The sequence below is a fragment of the Sceloporus occidentalis genome, unplaced genomic scaffold (genome assembly GCF_023333645.1).
Source record: "Sceloporus occidentalis isolate IW3139 unplaced genomic scaffold, rSceOcc1.0.p SCAF_1, whole genome shotgun sequence".
NCBI lineage: Eukaryota > Metazoa > Chordata > Lepidosauria > Squamata > Phrynosomatidae > Sceloporus > Sceloporus occidentalis.
In genome coordinates this window covers 231,561,654-231,578,175 of record NW_028316981.1, presented here as the reverse complement: position 1 = coordinate 231,578,175, position 16,522 = coordinate 231,561,654, and the positions used below count along the sequence as shown (strand labels likewise).

The 16,522-nt window shown below is 38.2% G+C and overlaps 1 protein-coding gene across 12 annotated transcripts in view; it reads right to left on the bottom strand.

The window, feature by feature from the left end:
* The window catches only part of PTPRD (protein tyrosine phosphatase receptor type D), a 1,452,104-nt gene that overhangs the window by 119,185 nt on the left and 1,316,397 nt on the right, over positions 1 to 16,522 (bottom strand). For all 12 annotated transcript variants that reach the window (XM_089489811.1, XM_089489739.1, XM_089489757.1 and 9 more), the window contains 3 exons: positions 12,226 to 12,319; positions 1,608 to 1,817; positions 57 to 217 (listed from right to left, as the gene is read on the bottom strand). In XM_089489811.1, coding sequence (XP_089345937.1) covers positions 57 to 217; positions 1,608 to 1,817; positions 12,226 to 12,319 — 465 coding nt within the window. The remainder of the gene's footprint in view (positions 1 to 56; positions 218 to 1,607; positions 1,818 to 12,225; positions 12,320 to 16,522) is intronic.

Below are 16,522 nucleotides of genomic sequence, written 5' to 3'. Positions count from 1 at the left end.
CACAAAAAAACTATCTAAAGCTTGCTCTTATTTAGTAAACTATTTTGTAAACTTACCTTTTATAAAGCAGTATGGCTATGACAATACAGATGATAAAAACAACTGCAAGAACTGGTCCCACAACCCAAATCAAGCCTTCTTCTTCCTCTGTAATTGGCTGAGGATTAAGATCCACTGACACAACTGTTTCAGAATATGGGCTGGTTGCATACATGGTCTAGAGGGAAATAAGATTCTTCTTTAGAGACCAAGTAGCAAAAAGTTTTAAAAACTGTTATAAGAAATAGGTTTCTTGTGAACTGCACATCCCTCCACCTTTTATGCTCAGAGCTTTCATTCCTGTGATTATCTCTTCAACAGTTCCAAGGGAAAAGTAGAAAACGGACAACAGAGATGTTCACTGTCAAACTCAACTACAAGCATAAAAGTAAGCACAGCTAAAACCTCCTCTTTTCAGTGAAGAAAAGCAAAACTTTCAGGAAGAACAATACATTGGGAAACAACCCTTCTACTTGAATTAATTAAGTTCAACAGGTTCCAACATACACACACGACAGCTTTAATTAGAAAGATATCAAGTAACTTGCATGTTAAAATGTTAATGACTTCCCCAGTGCCTTCCCACAATCCTCTTTCCATCCCTGCATAATTATTTTTTTAAACAAAACTATATTACATGTTAAAGAAGTTAAAACAACTCAAGCATTAAAGGGACATAAGAAAGAGATGAATTACATAAGAGCAAAAACACAACTCATTATTTAGATCACCTCAGGAATTCTCCTCTGTTACATTATTCTCTTACTCTGTTACATTTCACTGATAAAGTCAGTAGCAAATTACTATAATTAAAGAAGCTAGCTGTGCATGTCCTTGATTAGTTCCCTTTTCCCAAAGATGTTTGGCATGAGCAACAACTCCTGAGCAATATGTCTCAAGGCAAGGAAGAGCCATCCTTTAGAGGCATCATAACAACATACCCTTATAAATTCATGCACACCAATATGAGGTTTCAATTGGCAAAGCAAATAACTTACATTGGATACAAGGAGAGATGATTAAGATGGTAATAGTAATCATATTCATTGATGGTGTTGGGCCTAGCAACATTTTCTTTACTGATCTGATGTCTATATGGGTAGCACACACACACACACACAATACATTCAATCGAAAAATGCAAAATCCTGAAATTTCTATATGTGGACCTATTTTGTAATTATATTTTGAATACGAATATTATAGTACATTGCCTTTAGACCATATGCCAACATAAAAAGACAAACAGAGTCAGGATGCAGAATCCATAGTAAGTCGACTGTGGCAGCACATTAGTTAGCCATGAGGCCAAGAGTCTTCTACATAGAAAGAGAGGAAGTGCCTTGGGCCCCATATTAGAAGAAAAACAAGAGATAAATGAAATAAATAAAATAAAGAGAGAGGGGGACAGGATGTTTTATAACCCAGTCAACATTTTTTATACGCATCACTTTAGCTCTAGCCTTACAGAAGATGAGAAAAAGTACAGCACATTAAGAATGCTACAAAAATTTTCAAGAGGTACATTTAGGAACAAATCAACAACCAAAAATCTGCTGCCAACTTACAGATTCTGAGTGTTCCATAACAGCTAAAATAAAGACAACATATTCCTGGCCATTCTGGAGCTGCTTGTTCTCAAATCCACCATACAATTTCTTATCCCCGAGGGTGAACTCAGTAGGAAGAACTTCAAAGTGTGCTGCAATATATGGCTTTAAATCCACTTCTCTCCCCAAACGAATGCTCCTGCGTTTCCGTGCTATCTCCTTAAGTAGCTTTAGGGTAGGAAGAAGAAAAGATAGAGGAGGATAGAAGGAAAACAGGAAGATAACTGTAAACAAAATTAATGTAACTCATTGACAGGCTGATTAAAAATGAGTTCAGTCCCAGGAACTGCAAAAATACAATTTATCCTTATTTAGTCACAAATCCTACTTACAATGAAGTTGCCATTCCAAATACATTTAGCTGGGGGTAAGTCCTACTGAACTCAACGGGGCTTACTTCTGAGCTGAATTATAAAGGATTGTCCATAAATCTCATTACTACTTATTTCTAACAAGATATAACTTCCAACATCAGACAAAAGGCTTAGCTCAGTTTTTAGTAATGGACACCATAGTCAAGGTTGTTTTTAGAAATGCAAAAGTTTGGAGAGTGTGGCTCATTTGATTCAAAATTAGCATAAAATTTTCTTATTTATCAACAGTGTTTCTCATTTATATTTCTTTATACAGATAAGAAATCATTACTATAATTCATTGACATTTCACAGAAAGCAAACTGAATCATAGTGATGGGAGCATCCCGCTTCTCTCCCATCATTTTTGCCTGTGTGATAATCTCCAGAAAGACAGACAGAAAAACAGGCTGGTAGTTTTATCATGGAGACTTATGGGCATGAACATGCACATGGGCACAGAAATTTCCACACTGACATTGAATTTCAAGAATTTGATTGAGTGCTAAGTCAAGCATAAGGAAAGAGCACACTTGATAATCTTCACAATTCCCATCCAAACCTTAATTTAAATCAAAGCACCTTTCTTTAAATTAATTGTCCCATCACTAATAATTATTTCCACAAAGGAAACTGATAACAGAATAAAGTGGTATAAAATTTAACAAGGGGGAGATAAGCAGGAATGGTGGGAGATGAGAGAGTTGGGGTGTGGTGCAGGGAGGTAGAAAAAAAGAGACAGAAAAAAGTAAGAAATGAAGGTTAAGAAGGATAGCTGAGCTGGAATCAAAAGGCAGGAGAGGTCAGAGCAAGGGAAAGGTAATGGGTTTCCTGCACACACATACACAACATCAGCATGACGCCGCCTCTTTACGCCCATCTGTTTTTGGCCTTTGTAGTTCTATTTTAACACACACAAAAAAAATTTTAAACAGTAAATTATCTTTGTAACTACTGAGTGTATCATTTTATGATCCTAGAGTAACAAACTGACTTTTCATATGTACTATTACATTTTTTCTTCAAATTTCCTCCACATTTATGTTTCCAGAAACCAGACATTCCAGAAAAAATCCTCATTTTACTGGCTATCCAAGGTAGATGGCCTGGGGTGCTTTTGTTTGGGCTATTTCCCACTTTCTCCCTCATCCAGACAAAATGTGCCAGTGGCCAGAGCTCTACTGAGTGGATGGCATTCATTTATCCAAAGTGGGGATCCAGTTGTTCCTTAGAGATATGCAACGGGCAATGAGGGCCATTAGGGCCAGCCTGGTTGGGGATAGGGGCTAAGCAGATGCTTGCCCCTTATTTGTGGCAGGTAGTGGGGGAAAAAGGAGGAGTTTGGTGATCACTTATGGCACCCTTTTGGTGAAGGATATGACTCTCGAACTGCCCCCAGTGGGCATGCGACTAGCGAGGTGAGGAGGAGGCTGTCCTTGGGATTGGCTAGGGGATCTTGTCTTCCAAGAAGTTGTGTGGCTTGGGGGTTGGATCCTTTGGTAGGTTTTCCAACAGTTGGTCAGCTGGGTAGCAACCCAATTTTTGGATTCTGCTCAGGGCTCAAGTGTTTCACACAAGGGAAACTGTGGTCTAGGAGACACTACCTGCCTCAGCTGGTCCCGCATTAGGTTGTTCACCCCTTTTTGTTGCATTTTTCAAGAAACAGGTTTAAATAGGTAACAATTTAAATAAAGTTGCCCATATTTTATCCCACGTTCTGTGTGTGGTTTCATTATTTCATGGATTGGTCATCAACTGTGTTTTTCAATTACTTTACTATTTTAAATCTCTGTGTGAGTTCTACAATATATTGCTCGTAGCAATATCTACATGTAGAAATAACACAGTTTAACTGCTGTAGCAATATCCTATGGAATCCTGGGATACGCAGTTTTAAAACATCTTTAGACTTCTTTGGCAAAGAATGCTAGAGTCCCACAAAACTGCAAATCTCAGTACTCTGTAGGACGGAGCAATGGTGTCAAAGTGCATTATTTCTACAGTGTAGGTGCAGTCTCTGTCAGGGCAGAGTTACATTACACTGGAGTTGTACTTAATTGCACTGTGTTCGATAGGGAGCAATGTCTCATGCTTATCGTTTGCACAATGGTTACACTACTTGTGCAGTCCTCATTAGGATACCAACCTCCTGTACCTCCTATAAAATGTAACCTCATGTATAAATGTACTTATGCCTGCATAGGCCAACAACAGCAATGCAGCCCAAGTATGTATTATGCATATAGTTTTACCTATACCAATAGTATAATCAGTATTGTAAACATTACAACAACTCCTTATGATGCTGGCTTTTTTGCTGTGCACCCTGTTCTGTGCTCTAAAGGAACACTTATTACTACAATGGAATCGAAATTTAAGTAAAGATCAGTGCTGATGCTGGTAGTGCATTTCATTGCTAATTTTTCCTGTGCAGAAAATGCTGTTTTCAGTGCAAATTAAATATATGTGAATTTTGCATGGAATGCTGCAATTGCAGTATTTTCTGAAAAGGAAACAGCTTTCTCTGTGCAGAAAATGAAAATGTGGTTTTCTGTGCCAGACCATTTGCAAATTTTACACAGAATAAGTCCTGAACTGCTAAGCTGCTTATCAGCCCAGGATTCTTGTTAGGGTTTCCCAAGACTTGAAACATGAGAATCAGAAATGGTTGGCTCAACTGAATGATAGTCCCTCCTCTTTTTGATGTTATGTCTTCAGCAATCATACCCGTAGTTAACCTTTATCAGTCAGTGCATATCCCAAAAGGTACAGATGGCTATGCAACCGCAGTGATGAGACTACTGTGGTTAGAATAGTCATTGCAGAACTCAGTGTAGAAGTACTCAGTGCAGACACACCAGTGATTCAAAGGAATGAGTGGCAGGTGTAAAGCAGGCCAAGAATTGTTGCAGGAAAATTTTGTTCATTTGTGTGGTTCTTTATTTGTGGCTCCTGTCAATATCTCATATACATGATCTAATTCACATGAATGAAAAGTCTTGAAGTGCCCCCTCCTTCATTCATATTTTATATATAGATGGTGCTGTTGTCATATAACATTACTATCACACATATCCCCTGAGGTATCTCCCCTCCCCATCAAGATTAATTTGAATAGAAGTGAACTAATAAAAGCTTGCTCCCAACTACATTTCAAATCTAATTCATAAGACACACTCTATTTTTAAAACAATATTTAGAAATGCATTTTGTGGTTGCCATGGGGCCCAGGCTTAAATATTTTATTCCAAATTAGAGATAACTCTCATATATTTCAGTAAGATTTCCTTCCTGCAAACACAACTTCAGATTTCAGGTGATGAATGAGATTCTTTTTTCTTTTGCAATGTGATTATCTCAATATTAATATAAAATAGTTTGGCAAAAAATAAAAATGAAGAAATTGTTATGGATTGAAAAGATATATATTTTTCTCCAAGTTTAAAGTGAAAGGTCCGTTACCCATTTAGAACATATATATGTAAAAAATATAACTATTCAGTCTAATAATTAGATCTTCCCTTTCATCAAGTCAGGCTGGTTAACTAACCACAGGACTGCCTTGTGATGCAGAACAACTGGATTCAAGTTCCAATGTATAACAAAGCCAGAACAACATAGCAAAATAGTAAACTGAGATGAGTCCTTGCATTAGTCCATCTAGTGCAAACTCTTAAGTGGGAATGATATTCCAAGGTTTCAGCCAGAACTCTTTATTAGTCCTACCTGGAGATCCTTGGCACCACTACTTGGTGGTGTTATCCAAAGAAACTAGAGGGGTCTCCACCAAGTATGTTAGCATTACTTTAAATATTGGGGAAATAGAGGCTGAGTAACCTTTAGGACCATTGGTACCTGTGTGTACTTCAAATGACTGAGAAGAACTCCAAATTTGGGTGAAATTAAGAGGGTTTTAGTTGTGCAAACATACACACACACACACATACACACACACTAGTAATTCAAACAGACCCAGCATTCAGAGCTAATAGAAATATGGAAACTGGATAGTGGAGTTTGAGTGATTTAAAGCGGACGACATTTACCTGTCTGAAGAGTAGACCATGAAAAGCAGGGGTTGGTTAGGCTGACACAGAACATATACACAGCCTATGACAACTATATGTGTACTTTGTGTGCAGAGGCTATATATAAATATTAACCAATATTTATACTTGAAATATAGGCTCAAGCAATGTGCTATCTTGCAAGATAACAAAGACTTGATGGTCTTTCCCAGGAATTGACAATGGGCTGGTGGATAGCTTTAACTTTAAGGTTACAAAAATAATGATTGGATGACAGCTCCATGGTGCATGGACAGGAAGGTTGGCTGGCAGCACAGCAGAGGATAGGCAGAAAGCACTGGCTTACTACTTCAATGCAGTGAGACATCCTTTCATCTCTTGGTGCAAGAGAAAATACAGAGGACTTGGCGGCGGAGGGGGAGAGAACTCATGAGAACTTCACATAGTGTTTCAAAAGATCATCATGACCTCTTAAGAACATATCAAAATATGGGGACCCCAAATAGAGCATGGGGTATGCATAGTGCACTCCCAGTGGTCTCTCACCCAAGTACTAACTAGGCCTGACCCTGTTCAGGTGACACATTGGTACAAGCTTGTCTGGCCTAAATAGCAAAGTGTCAATTAGAATTGTAACAAATATTCAAGTTTTCTTATCTTCAGTGAGAACAGCTATCTCAACATGTCTAAACATGCCACAAGATTTTTTGAACATTTCCCAAAAAAAGAAAGAAAAGGACAGACAATTATTGTCCACACTTTGAGGCCTTCTTGGGAAACTTTTGTTTGTGTACAAATACAGTTTTTGTTTGTGTGCAAAAATGGTATATTTTAAAGAAAATGCTGTATATTGTGAAATGAAATTTTCACAGAAATGTGGGAAATGGCTGGATTTTGATTTATTTACTTCATTTGTATGCTGCCTTTCTTCCAGGAGGGACCCAAAATGGCTCCCAGATAAAAAGAAAACATTTAAAAGTTTCCAAAAAACCCAAAACAATTAAAATAATCTACAAACAATCTAAAATCACATAAAATATACAAAAGTTAAAAACATAACTAAAACCCACCTGCTCCATAAAAACCGCCCTGATATGAATAATACAGTGGACCCTTGTTATATGCTGGGGTTTAGTCCCAAGATCCCCCATGGATAACCAAATCCATGGATGCTCAAGTCCCATTAAATATAATAACATAGCAAAATGGTGTCCCTAATAAAAAATGGAAAATCAAGGTTTGATATTTGAAATTTATACTTTTTTGAACATTTTCAAACCATGGATGCTTGAAACCTGTATAAAAAAATCAGTGTATAAGAAGGGCTGACTGTATATCAAATGCCTGTTTAAAAAAAAATATCTTGGCTTGTCAACAAAAAGCAAGCAGGATTGGGGAGGGGGCAGCCTAGTTTCTCATGGAAGGGTATTCCAAAGAATGGGAGCAGCAACTGAGAAGGCTTTCTCTCGTGTCTTCACCAAGCAAGCCTGTGACCTTGGCAGGATTTAGAGAAAGTCTTCTCCTGAAGATCTTAGAGCTCTAGCAGGTTCATATAAGGAGATGCAGTCTCTCGAATTTAAGATGAGTTCTTCTTCCATTTACACTTAACTGCATATTTCAATATGCCACTGAGAGATTCCTCTTCTATAATTAGCTGGAAGTGAAGTTTCCACACAGTGCTCAGTATAGCCTTATATTAGTGAACAATGCCATTGCAAAGTCAAGATCTGCCTCCCTTTGTACTCAGACATAATTCAGCAAAGATCATTTTCTCTGTTTATTAAGACTTTCCTGCTTTGGAAACCTGTTATTGCTTCCTGCTTATTGTTATTGGGAGATGAATTGTGAATAGCCTCTTACTCCAAATACTGTTTTTCAGTTAATTATTTCTTTCACCTGGTTTTTAAAATGACAAAATAGACCACTGTAATATGTAAACACAAAGACACACACATGAAAATTAATGAGATTCAAATTGGTGATTAAGGACTGCTTTCACCAAGGAAACAGTGACTGGTACTGGGATAATTAAGAAATATGATTCATCACTAATTGCCTCATAGCAATTAACAAAAAGCAAGAGAAAGTGCATGACCTGTAGAAAGGAATCTTTTAAGCACAGGTACCTATTTCAGGTCTCAGATGCACTTGTCTGCACTAGACAGGCTGATGCAGCAATTGAGTTTTATCACTTACCCATCTCCATCCACAGTTCAGGACTGGAGAAAAACAAGAAAAAGGATAGGAACAAGCCAAAGAAATCCAATGATATGGAAATCTGGATTCTCTAAACAAAGAGTGAGCTAAGGATGGCTATTCAAGAAAATGTATGGAAGGAACCTTCATTCACTGAAAACAATAGATTTAAAGCTTGTGTTGCTCTTCACATAAACACTCACCCCCAAATCAAGGCCTGGTTGAACACAAGACACACAGGGCAGCACTACATGTGGAATTTCCATACAAGGGGTTTCCCAATGGCTCCAGCGTTACAGATACAATCATTACCAGAGTAGGAGCCCTGGTAGCATAGCGGTTAAATCCCAGTACTGCAGCCACAACATTGTGAGTTCGATCCCAGGGCTTAGAGTTGACTCAACCTACCATCTTTTTGTAGGTCAGTAAAATGAGTACCCAGCTTGTTGGGGGCAACTGGATTATAGATTTTAAAATGCTTAAAGAGTGCTGGGCTCTGTAAATGCTATTGCTAAATGCTAGTAGAGCTGGACACCCAGCACTAATAAGACAGCTCTTAGAATCATAGAATTGGAAGGGACCCCAAAGGCCATTCTGTCCAATTCCCTGCCAGGAAAGGAATTCAACAGGATGGGGCTAGATGTACTTTGGGGTCCCTTCCAACTCTGTGAGTGTAAGGTTCTTGTTTGTATCAACTGCTCAGTTGCATTTGGCCAATGTGACTTTAAGGAGGCTATTCTCCTACAAACAGAAAAACTGATAGCATCAGAAATTGCAGAGTCAGTGCGAGGAGTTGATCACTCTGGAATCTTTTTTGTCCTCTCAGTAGTTACTATTGAAAGCATTTCTGAAAGATATATCAAGGGCTTCAGCTCTCTATCAGAAACAATTTTCATTTTCCAGTCAATGCATATCTTATTTCTTCCACCATTAATTCTACAGTATGGTCTCAATTGTAACCTTAAAAAATGGGAAAGAGCCCATCCTGACCCAAATGTTTCTGAATTAATAAATGTTCTTTATCAAAGTATTATACAGATTAATGCACCACAACTTGCACAATGATTAAAATGACCCTATGTTATGGGAAGCAGAAGCAAAGACCTGAAGAACTTAATTGCAAGGAAGTTCAATGTCATGTACAGCATTCTGACTGGAATCTGTTAAGGCTGGAGAATTTGTCTGTGTAGTCTTTCAGGTTAAAATGGTGTGGAGACAGGCAGGTGCCATTACTGATCTAATAGTGACAAATAATAATAATGATGATAATGATAATGATAATGATAATGATTATTATTATTATTATTATTATTATTATTATTATTATCTCCCACCTCTCCTCAATGCTTGAGATGAATGAGGGCCTTTTAAAAATTGTATATATGGCAGCTATTAAAAGGAAAAAAATACAATGAAAGTTAGTGTTACCTATTTGCTATAGGCAGGTAATAGAGTTGGGCATTGCCTATATTATGATGAGTAAAATGTATCAGAAGTGGCATATTATTGCCAAGAGCCTTAGAATTCTTCAAACCTCTTCATATGGCCTGGTCGTATAAGATTAGTGGGTAGGGAAGGAACAAAAAGTCTTTCAAAAATGGCCCTGTGCACTGATTATTCTGCATCCAATCCAGAGATAATGTGGTTATCTAATTGTTCAACAGAAATTTAATATAACAATAACAAAGAGTATGATACAAAGCACATAGACACAGAAGATCATCATATGGCTCAATAGTAACTCTTTTTCCTCTCCAGAGTGCATGAAAGACAAGGCATTCCAGAAATTCGCTTTGGCTACTGGGGGTCATGAAGTACTGTCTCATGGAGAAAATTTGTGAATGAGGAGAAGGGAAGTATGCAGAGACCTTCCATTCTCCACTGTGGAACTTGTTGCATTGAGGGGATAATAACAGGGTTCTGTGGAATCTGTGCAGATGTGTACCAGAAGAGGGGCTGGGCTGTATGTTTGGTAGAACAAACAAGAAAGAATAAGTCTTTTCTATAGTTTTTGCATTCTATACCAAAGCTGTTGTCTAATATATAAATTATTTTAATATTTGCTAATTTTAATATGTTAATATTTAATTTTAATACTGAACTGGATTTTGCTGTTATTACAGACTCTGGCCATGCCAGCTTTTTAACAGTTCCTGAAGCCTGAAGAAGCAAACACAGGCGGGTTACAAACCGCCATTAAAGTACGGACTCAATCCATTCTAGGGTTAGGAAGGTGTGGTGCTTCCGCACCCCCCTAACCCTAGTACGGACTGAGTCCGTACAAAATGGCAGCTCCCCTTCCACAAGGGGGCCGCCATGATGACATCACGACCGCGCCGCCTCTACACGGGGCAGCGCGGACGTGACATTGTCGGTCCGCGCCAGGGCACCTAGGGCGCCCTTTCTGCGGACCAGGAAGGAGCTCCGTTTCGGAGCTCCTTTCTGGTTTGCGGCGGCGCTTTGCTTCGCTGGGTGCAGCCTTCAGACGGCTGCGCCCAGCGAAGCAATGGAGAAAGGGGCCAAGCGGCCCCTTTCTCCTTCTCCCCGCCGCCGCGGGGTGTCCTTGGGGCTTCAAGCCCCAGGGACACCCCTTTTCAGGCTGTGGGGAAGCAGCGTTTTGCTGCTTCCCCGCAGCCTGAAAAGCGGCAGATCGGGGCCTCAGCGGCTGCCGTTCTAGCAGCTGAGGCCCCGATACACCGGGGAAAGGGGCGGGTGCAGTCCGCCCCAAATGGGCGGTCTATAACCCGCCACAATGTCTAGCCTACAGCTTGCTCTACTTGCCATTCCCCTCCCTGGCGTGTATGCATTTGTTGTTACATGCCTTATTTCTGTTTTATGGCAACCCTAAGGGGAACCTATCATGAGCTTTTTTGGGCTGAGAATGTGTGACTAGACCAAGTTCACCCAATGGGTTTCCATAGCTGAGCAGGGGAGTTGAAGTCTGATCTCCAGATTTCTCTAGGTCAAGTTCTGGCAGAAATATAGAGTTTGCTATTATTGGCAGTTCTTGCTTTTTGTGACAGCTCTGGGAACATATCCCCTACAGATAAGGGGGTTGTACTATAATACATTCTTGTAATTCTCAATTAAAGATTTTGCCAGTTTATGGCTGCTGGCTTCCTTGTCAGTTGAATAGTGAATTCACTTGGAGTTTTAGTCAAAACTAAGCTCTTCAAGGTGCTACACCTATTTGGACAACAAGATTCAGCACCTGGAAGACATTCACTATCCCACTGGTATGGCAACCCCTCATCGCCTCTGGAATTTACTGACTTTACCTTTCTATAAAGTAAAAGGAGAAACTAACTTTAAACGAAGAGTCTTTTTAAAAACATAATAACCTCCAAATGTCACTTGTAGGGAAATATCAAAAGATTTCAAATTAACAGATTAGTCTGGAAACTGACTAAATATGTGTTAAATTACTCAACACCTTAGTTGCTGTAATTTTTTCCAATATGAAAAACGTTTCCTCCCTTGTGTTGTGTTTAATTCTAGAGGACAGAGAAAGACAGTTTGAGAGGTAAAGGAAACATTTTCTAATTAGAAATATTTCTGCATAGAAGGAACAGGTAAAGAGACTGTGAGGGAGGTCAAATGTTAAACTGTAGAGCAAATTGCAATTTAGCATTTGATTCAGCTTTTGCAAACACCCTGTTAATGAACCAGACCTTTATTGGAGTTCATATCAATGGTGATTATACTTTTGCTGACAACTCATTTCACCTTATGCATTACCCTTACAATCTGCAAGAATAAAATATTAATGCCAACAAAGATCAGATAGTTTGTCTGCCTCGTTGCAACTTAATGTCTTTTAATTCAAGTAATTAGCTTTTTTGTTTCTGGCCCCAGAGGCTACTTCCAATACAAAAATGATATGGTATCCAAATGAAAAAAAAATCTAAACTTGCTGATATGGGTACATTAACTGACAATAATTAAGACCGCTTCTCTCACAAACATTTTTCTAGAGAAAAAAAATTAAGCATATGATACCTCATCTAATTCCATTTCATCTGGGCTCTCTCGTGGTTTCATGAATTTCCCATCAGACTTCTTTATCAAAGGCACAATTACTATATAGTAGCCTCTGCAAAGGAAACAAAAGACATCAATGAGGTCCACATAAAGAGAATGATATGCTGATACAGCTTCAGTTTAAAGTTTCCTCCTATATCTAATCTTTCAACAAAGGGTACAGATACCAACTCTATGAGAAACTTGTGTATGAAACTTTTATGTGCAATTAATTTTAAAGATTCATGGATTTCTCAAATGAAATCAGTTCCTAATTGTATCTATACAGTAAATTCATTATCTGTATTAATTATCTAAATATTTGGAGTATGGCTGTCTTTTTCCTGATAAAACAATATGATTTGAAAAATACACCCATGATAAGTCCTGAACACTATTAATCTAGATTATGTGGCCAAACAAATGAGACAGTCTTATGACCAATGTAAAGATATTTCAAGACTCAAGGTGTGATCGAATCAGAATGTATGGGAAATTACCAAAAGTTAAATTCATTTAAATAAAAATGTATTTATATGAAACAAATGTATTAATAAACCTTTTAATAAAGCTTTTAAAGTGCAACACATATATAAGACTGGAGAGCTGCTACCAAAAAATCCAACCAATCAACCAATAACAAAAATTATTATGTTAAAGTATCTCATCATATTGGTCCCCTCCCAAATATGACTGGATGAAAGAGAGAATAATTTAAATAATGAAATATACTATGACCCCTGTATTCATGCCAGATCTATTCCCATGGTTACCATGGATAAGTGATGCTAAAAGTAGACCATAGAGTCCATTACACAATACTTTCCCTGCCTACCATGTATTGGTTTTTTGTTACTGTTTTACAAATGTTATATGCTTTCTACTACTAGAGCTGGGCTGAATGTTCCAATATTAAGCAACATGGTCCATATTTTGAATTTTTTTAAAAAATTATTTTGTAGGGGATGCTTCTGTTTTGTAGGGAATGGCAAGCTGAAAAGGAGGATGAAATATTGCAGCAGTGGTGAAAAAAAAGTATTGTAATACTCATGCTCCTTCTTCTGCCAACTGTCATGTTTAAGTCGTAGGGACAGAAAGAATATTCAAAATATTAAAAAATAATTTTAAACAGAATGAAAAATATGTTTTTCGAGTATTAGAAAACTCTGTCAAGAAGAATCCTAGACTGATGTGAACTATCACAGTTCATGACTTATTCTACATAAATTCCACACATGGTGTTTTTCTGCACTGGAAAGAGCATTTTCTGCACACAAAAATAATATTTCTATCCAGCACATCAGATCTGCACTGAAGACATAATTATTTTTTTTTGCAGGAAATAGCTTTTTCTGCAGTGAAAACATTTCTACTTAGAAATATGATTTCCCGCATAGAAATACAGTCGGCCCTTCTTATACACGGATTTTTTATACACGGATTCAAACATACACGGTTTGAAAATGTTCCAAAAAAGTATAAATTTACCTTGATTTTCCATTTTTTATAAGGGACACCATTTTGCTATGTCATTATATTTAATGGGACTTGAGCATACACAGATTTTGTTATACACGGGGGATCTTGGAACCAAACTGTATTAGCATATATACTCGACTATAAGTCGGCTTCATGTATAAGTCAAGGGCAGGTTTTGGGGCCAAAATTATGGATTTTGATATGACCCGTAGATAAATTGAGGTTAAAACTTATGGGCATGTAATAAAGGATCTAAAGGATGAAACAGAGGAGAACAATGCCAAATAAATTACAAAATTCCAGTAGGCAAAACTGCTTGCGCTCACAGTAAAGGCTAGATGGATGAAGGAGTAGAGAGGAGTCAATTCTTCCAGGACAGATAACATTCTTGCCTTTCAGCAGGGGATAGTTCCTTTTTTGTAAGAGTCAGAGTACAGTACTTACACTGATCCATGGATAAATCAACTGAGGTTTTTTGGGGTTACTTTTTTGACTAATTTTTTTAGACTTATACATGAGTTATACAATATTCCTTGTGCAGAAAATGCCTGTTTTCAGTTAACCACATGCAAATTTGACATTGAATAAGTCCAACGCTGTGTCTTTTGAAGCCTTTTTCACAGCAGGAAGAAAACTGGGGGGAAATTATCCATTTCTTCTTTTGAGAATAAACTGGTGATGAATTACATCCTTAATAAGTCCCCATTATGGCTGAGAATGTTTGTATGCCATGATGACTAAATATAGACCTCCAATAGTGGCTGCCATTTCTTAGTGGCTGCTACAGTGGAATGTCATCCCCCCCCCCCCCCCCGAATAACACTGAGAAGTATGTTACAACATGGCATAGCATTCTGGAGCACTATGTAAAGATGACAGTTGCTAAAGTGAAGGAGCCTAGAGGAATGCTGACAAATTTCATACTCCACTTCCTGTTAATTTTGCAGCATGCCAATGATTTCAGTTTGCTATGGCCTATAATTATGATGATTATTTGTCCGGTGTGAAGGGGGAAATGGCCAAAGCAGCAAAGTATAGCATTTGATGACCCATCTATAATTGTGGAAGCATTTAAGTTTTTTGTCCAGTACAAGCAGTTGTGCATAACAAGCAGTTACCAGATACACACACACACACACTTTTTACTGTGTGTGCAAATTAGTGGTAAAATGTGAGAAAACTGCAATTTGGTAAACTAACTAAACTTCAGCACTTTGAACAGTGAAAAATATCAATCTTGTTATGTACTAATATGCATGTCTATAGCTTGTCATCCTAAAAAGGATTTTTTATCTGTGACTCTTTTTACCCCATATGAGCAGAATAAAAAGTGCATAAGAAGTTTCCTTTTATTTTTCCTTTGGCAATGACTTCATGCAACCTGTTTTGAAACGCAGCATGAATTCAACTAATGGAACCAAGCTACTTCCTACATCAATACCCTTAGGTAGCCAGGCTGGGATTACAAAATTCTATCGCTTTTTATTCTAGAGGTCATTATGAATCTCTAAAACTGGCTGCTTTCATACCAAGTAGGCACAGTAGTAAGTACTCATTACAATAAAAAAATTCTGATGGTTTCTTAATGGAAAATATGAGCATTTTGTATATATCCTAAATCTCTTAAATATTTATTTAATTTTAAACTCATCTTCAGTGCAAGTGGCCCTTAAGTCTCAGTCCAGCAATGAGGTGCCCCTTTAACATAGCCAATATATTTTGCTAAGTGCTGGCTTAATAGCTTAATGTTTAGTAATACCATTTTCAATTAGATAAGAGAATTTAATCTTAAAATTAAAAGTAATGCATTAAAATAAAGCACTATATGGATTTGGCCTCAGTCAAAATATGCAAAAGTTAATAGTTCTGAAATTACTGTAGCAGCACAGCTCATATGCAAAATCTACATATATGTGCAAAATTTTCAAATACCAGGTGCTGAAGGTCATATTTCAGAGGAAGGAACTGGCAAAACCACCTCTGAGGATTCCTTGCCTAAGAAAACCCCATGAAATGAATGGGGTCAGCATAAATCGAGAGGCAACAAAGAAAGCTTCTTCTTTCTTCCTGCCCTATTTCCTATTCTGTTCTGATTAATAATCTATGGCCTGTTACAGACGGGCCTTGGCTCCGCACCCAGTACGTACTAGGGGTTGGCGAGGATGCAGCGTCCAATCATGTGTATGGAGCGCCGCCATTTTGGCGTGACAGACGCTTAGCACCCGCATGTCGCAGTGCGGTTGTGATGCCGCAAGTGCGCCATTGGCACCTTGTGGTGTCACAACTGTGCTGCAAGAAGAACCCACTTTTTGCGGGTTCTTTTTGCTGCCCGGGAGAGCCACATGTTTTGTCCTCTGCGGCTTCCTCACGCAGCAAACACGGGCGCTGGCAGAGTGCCCTTTTTGGGTGCTCTGTAAAGCACCTATGAAAACAATGCACATTAGGGAATCCCTTGTCACTATAGCAGTTAATATTAACCAGACATAGTATGGAGTGCAAAGTTTAGCAATAAGTAGGACATGTTTGGCCATTAAGTAAAACATCATTGTTCTACAGCTGCATCTGAACTACAGAAATAATGCAGTTTGATGTCACTTGAACTGTCACAGGTCACTGCTATGGAATTCTGGGAGTTGTAGTTTTGTGAGACATTTTGCCTTCTCTGTCTCAGCACTCTGGTGCCACAACAAACTACAAATCCCAGAATCCCATAGCACTGAGCCATGACAGTTAAAGTCATGTCAAACTGCATTATTTCTGTAGTGCAGATGAAGCCTATGTTTGTAGTTGAAGAATT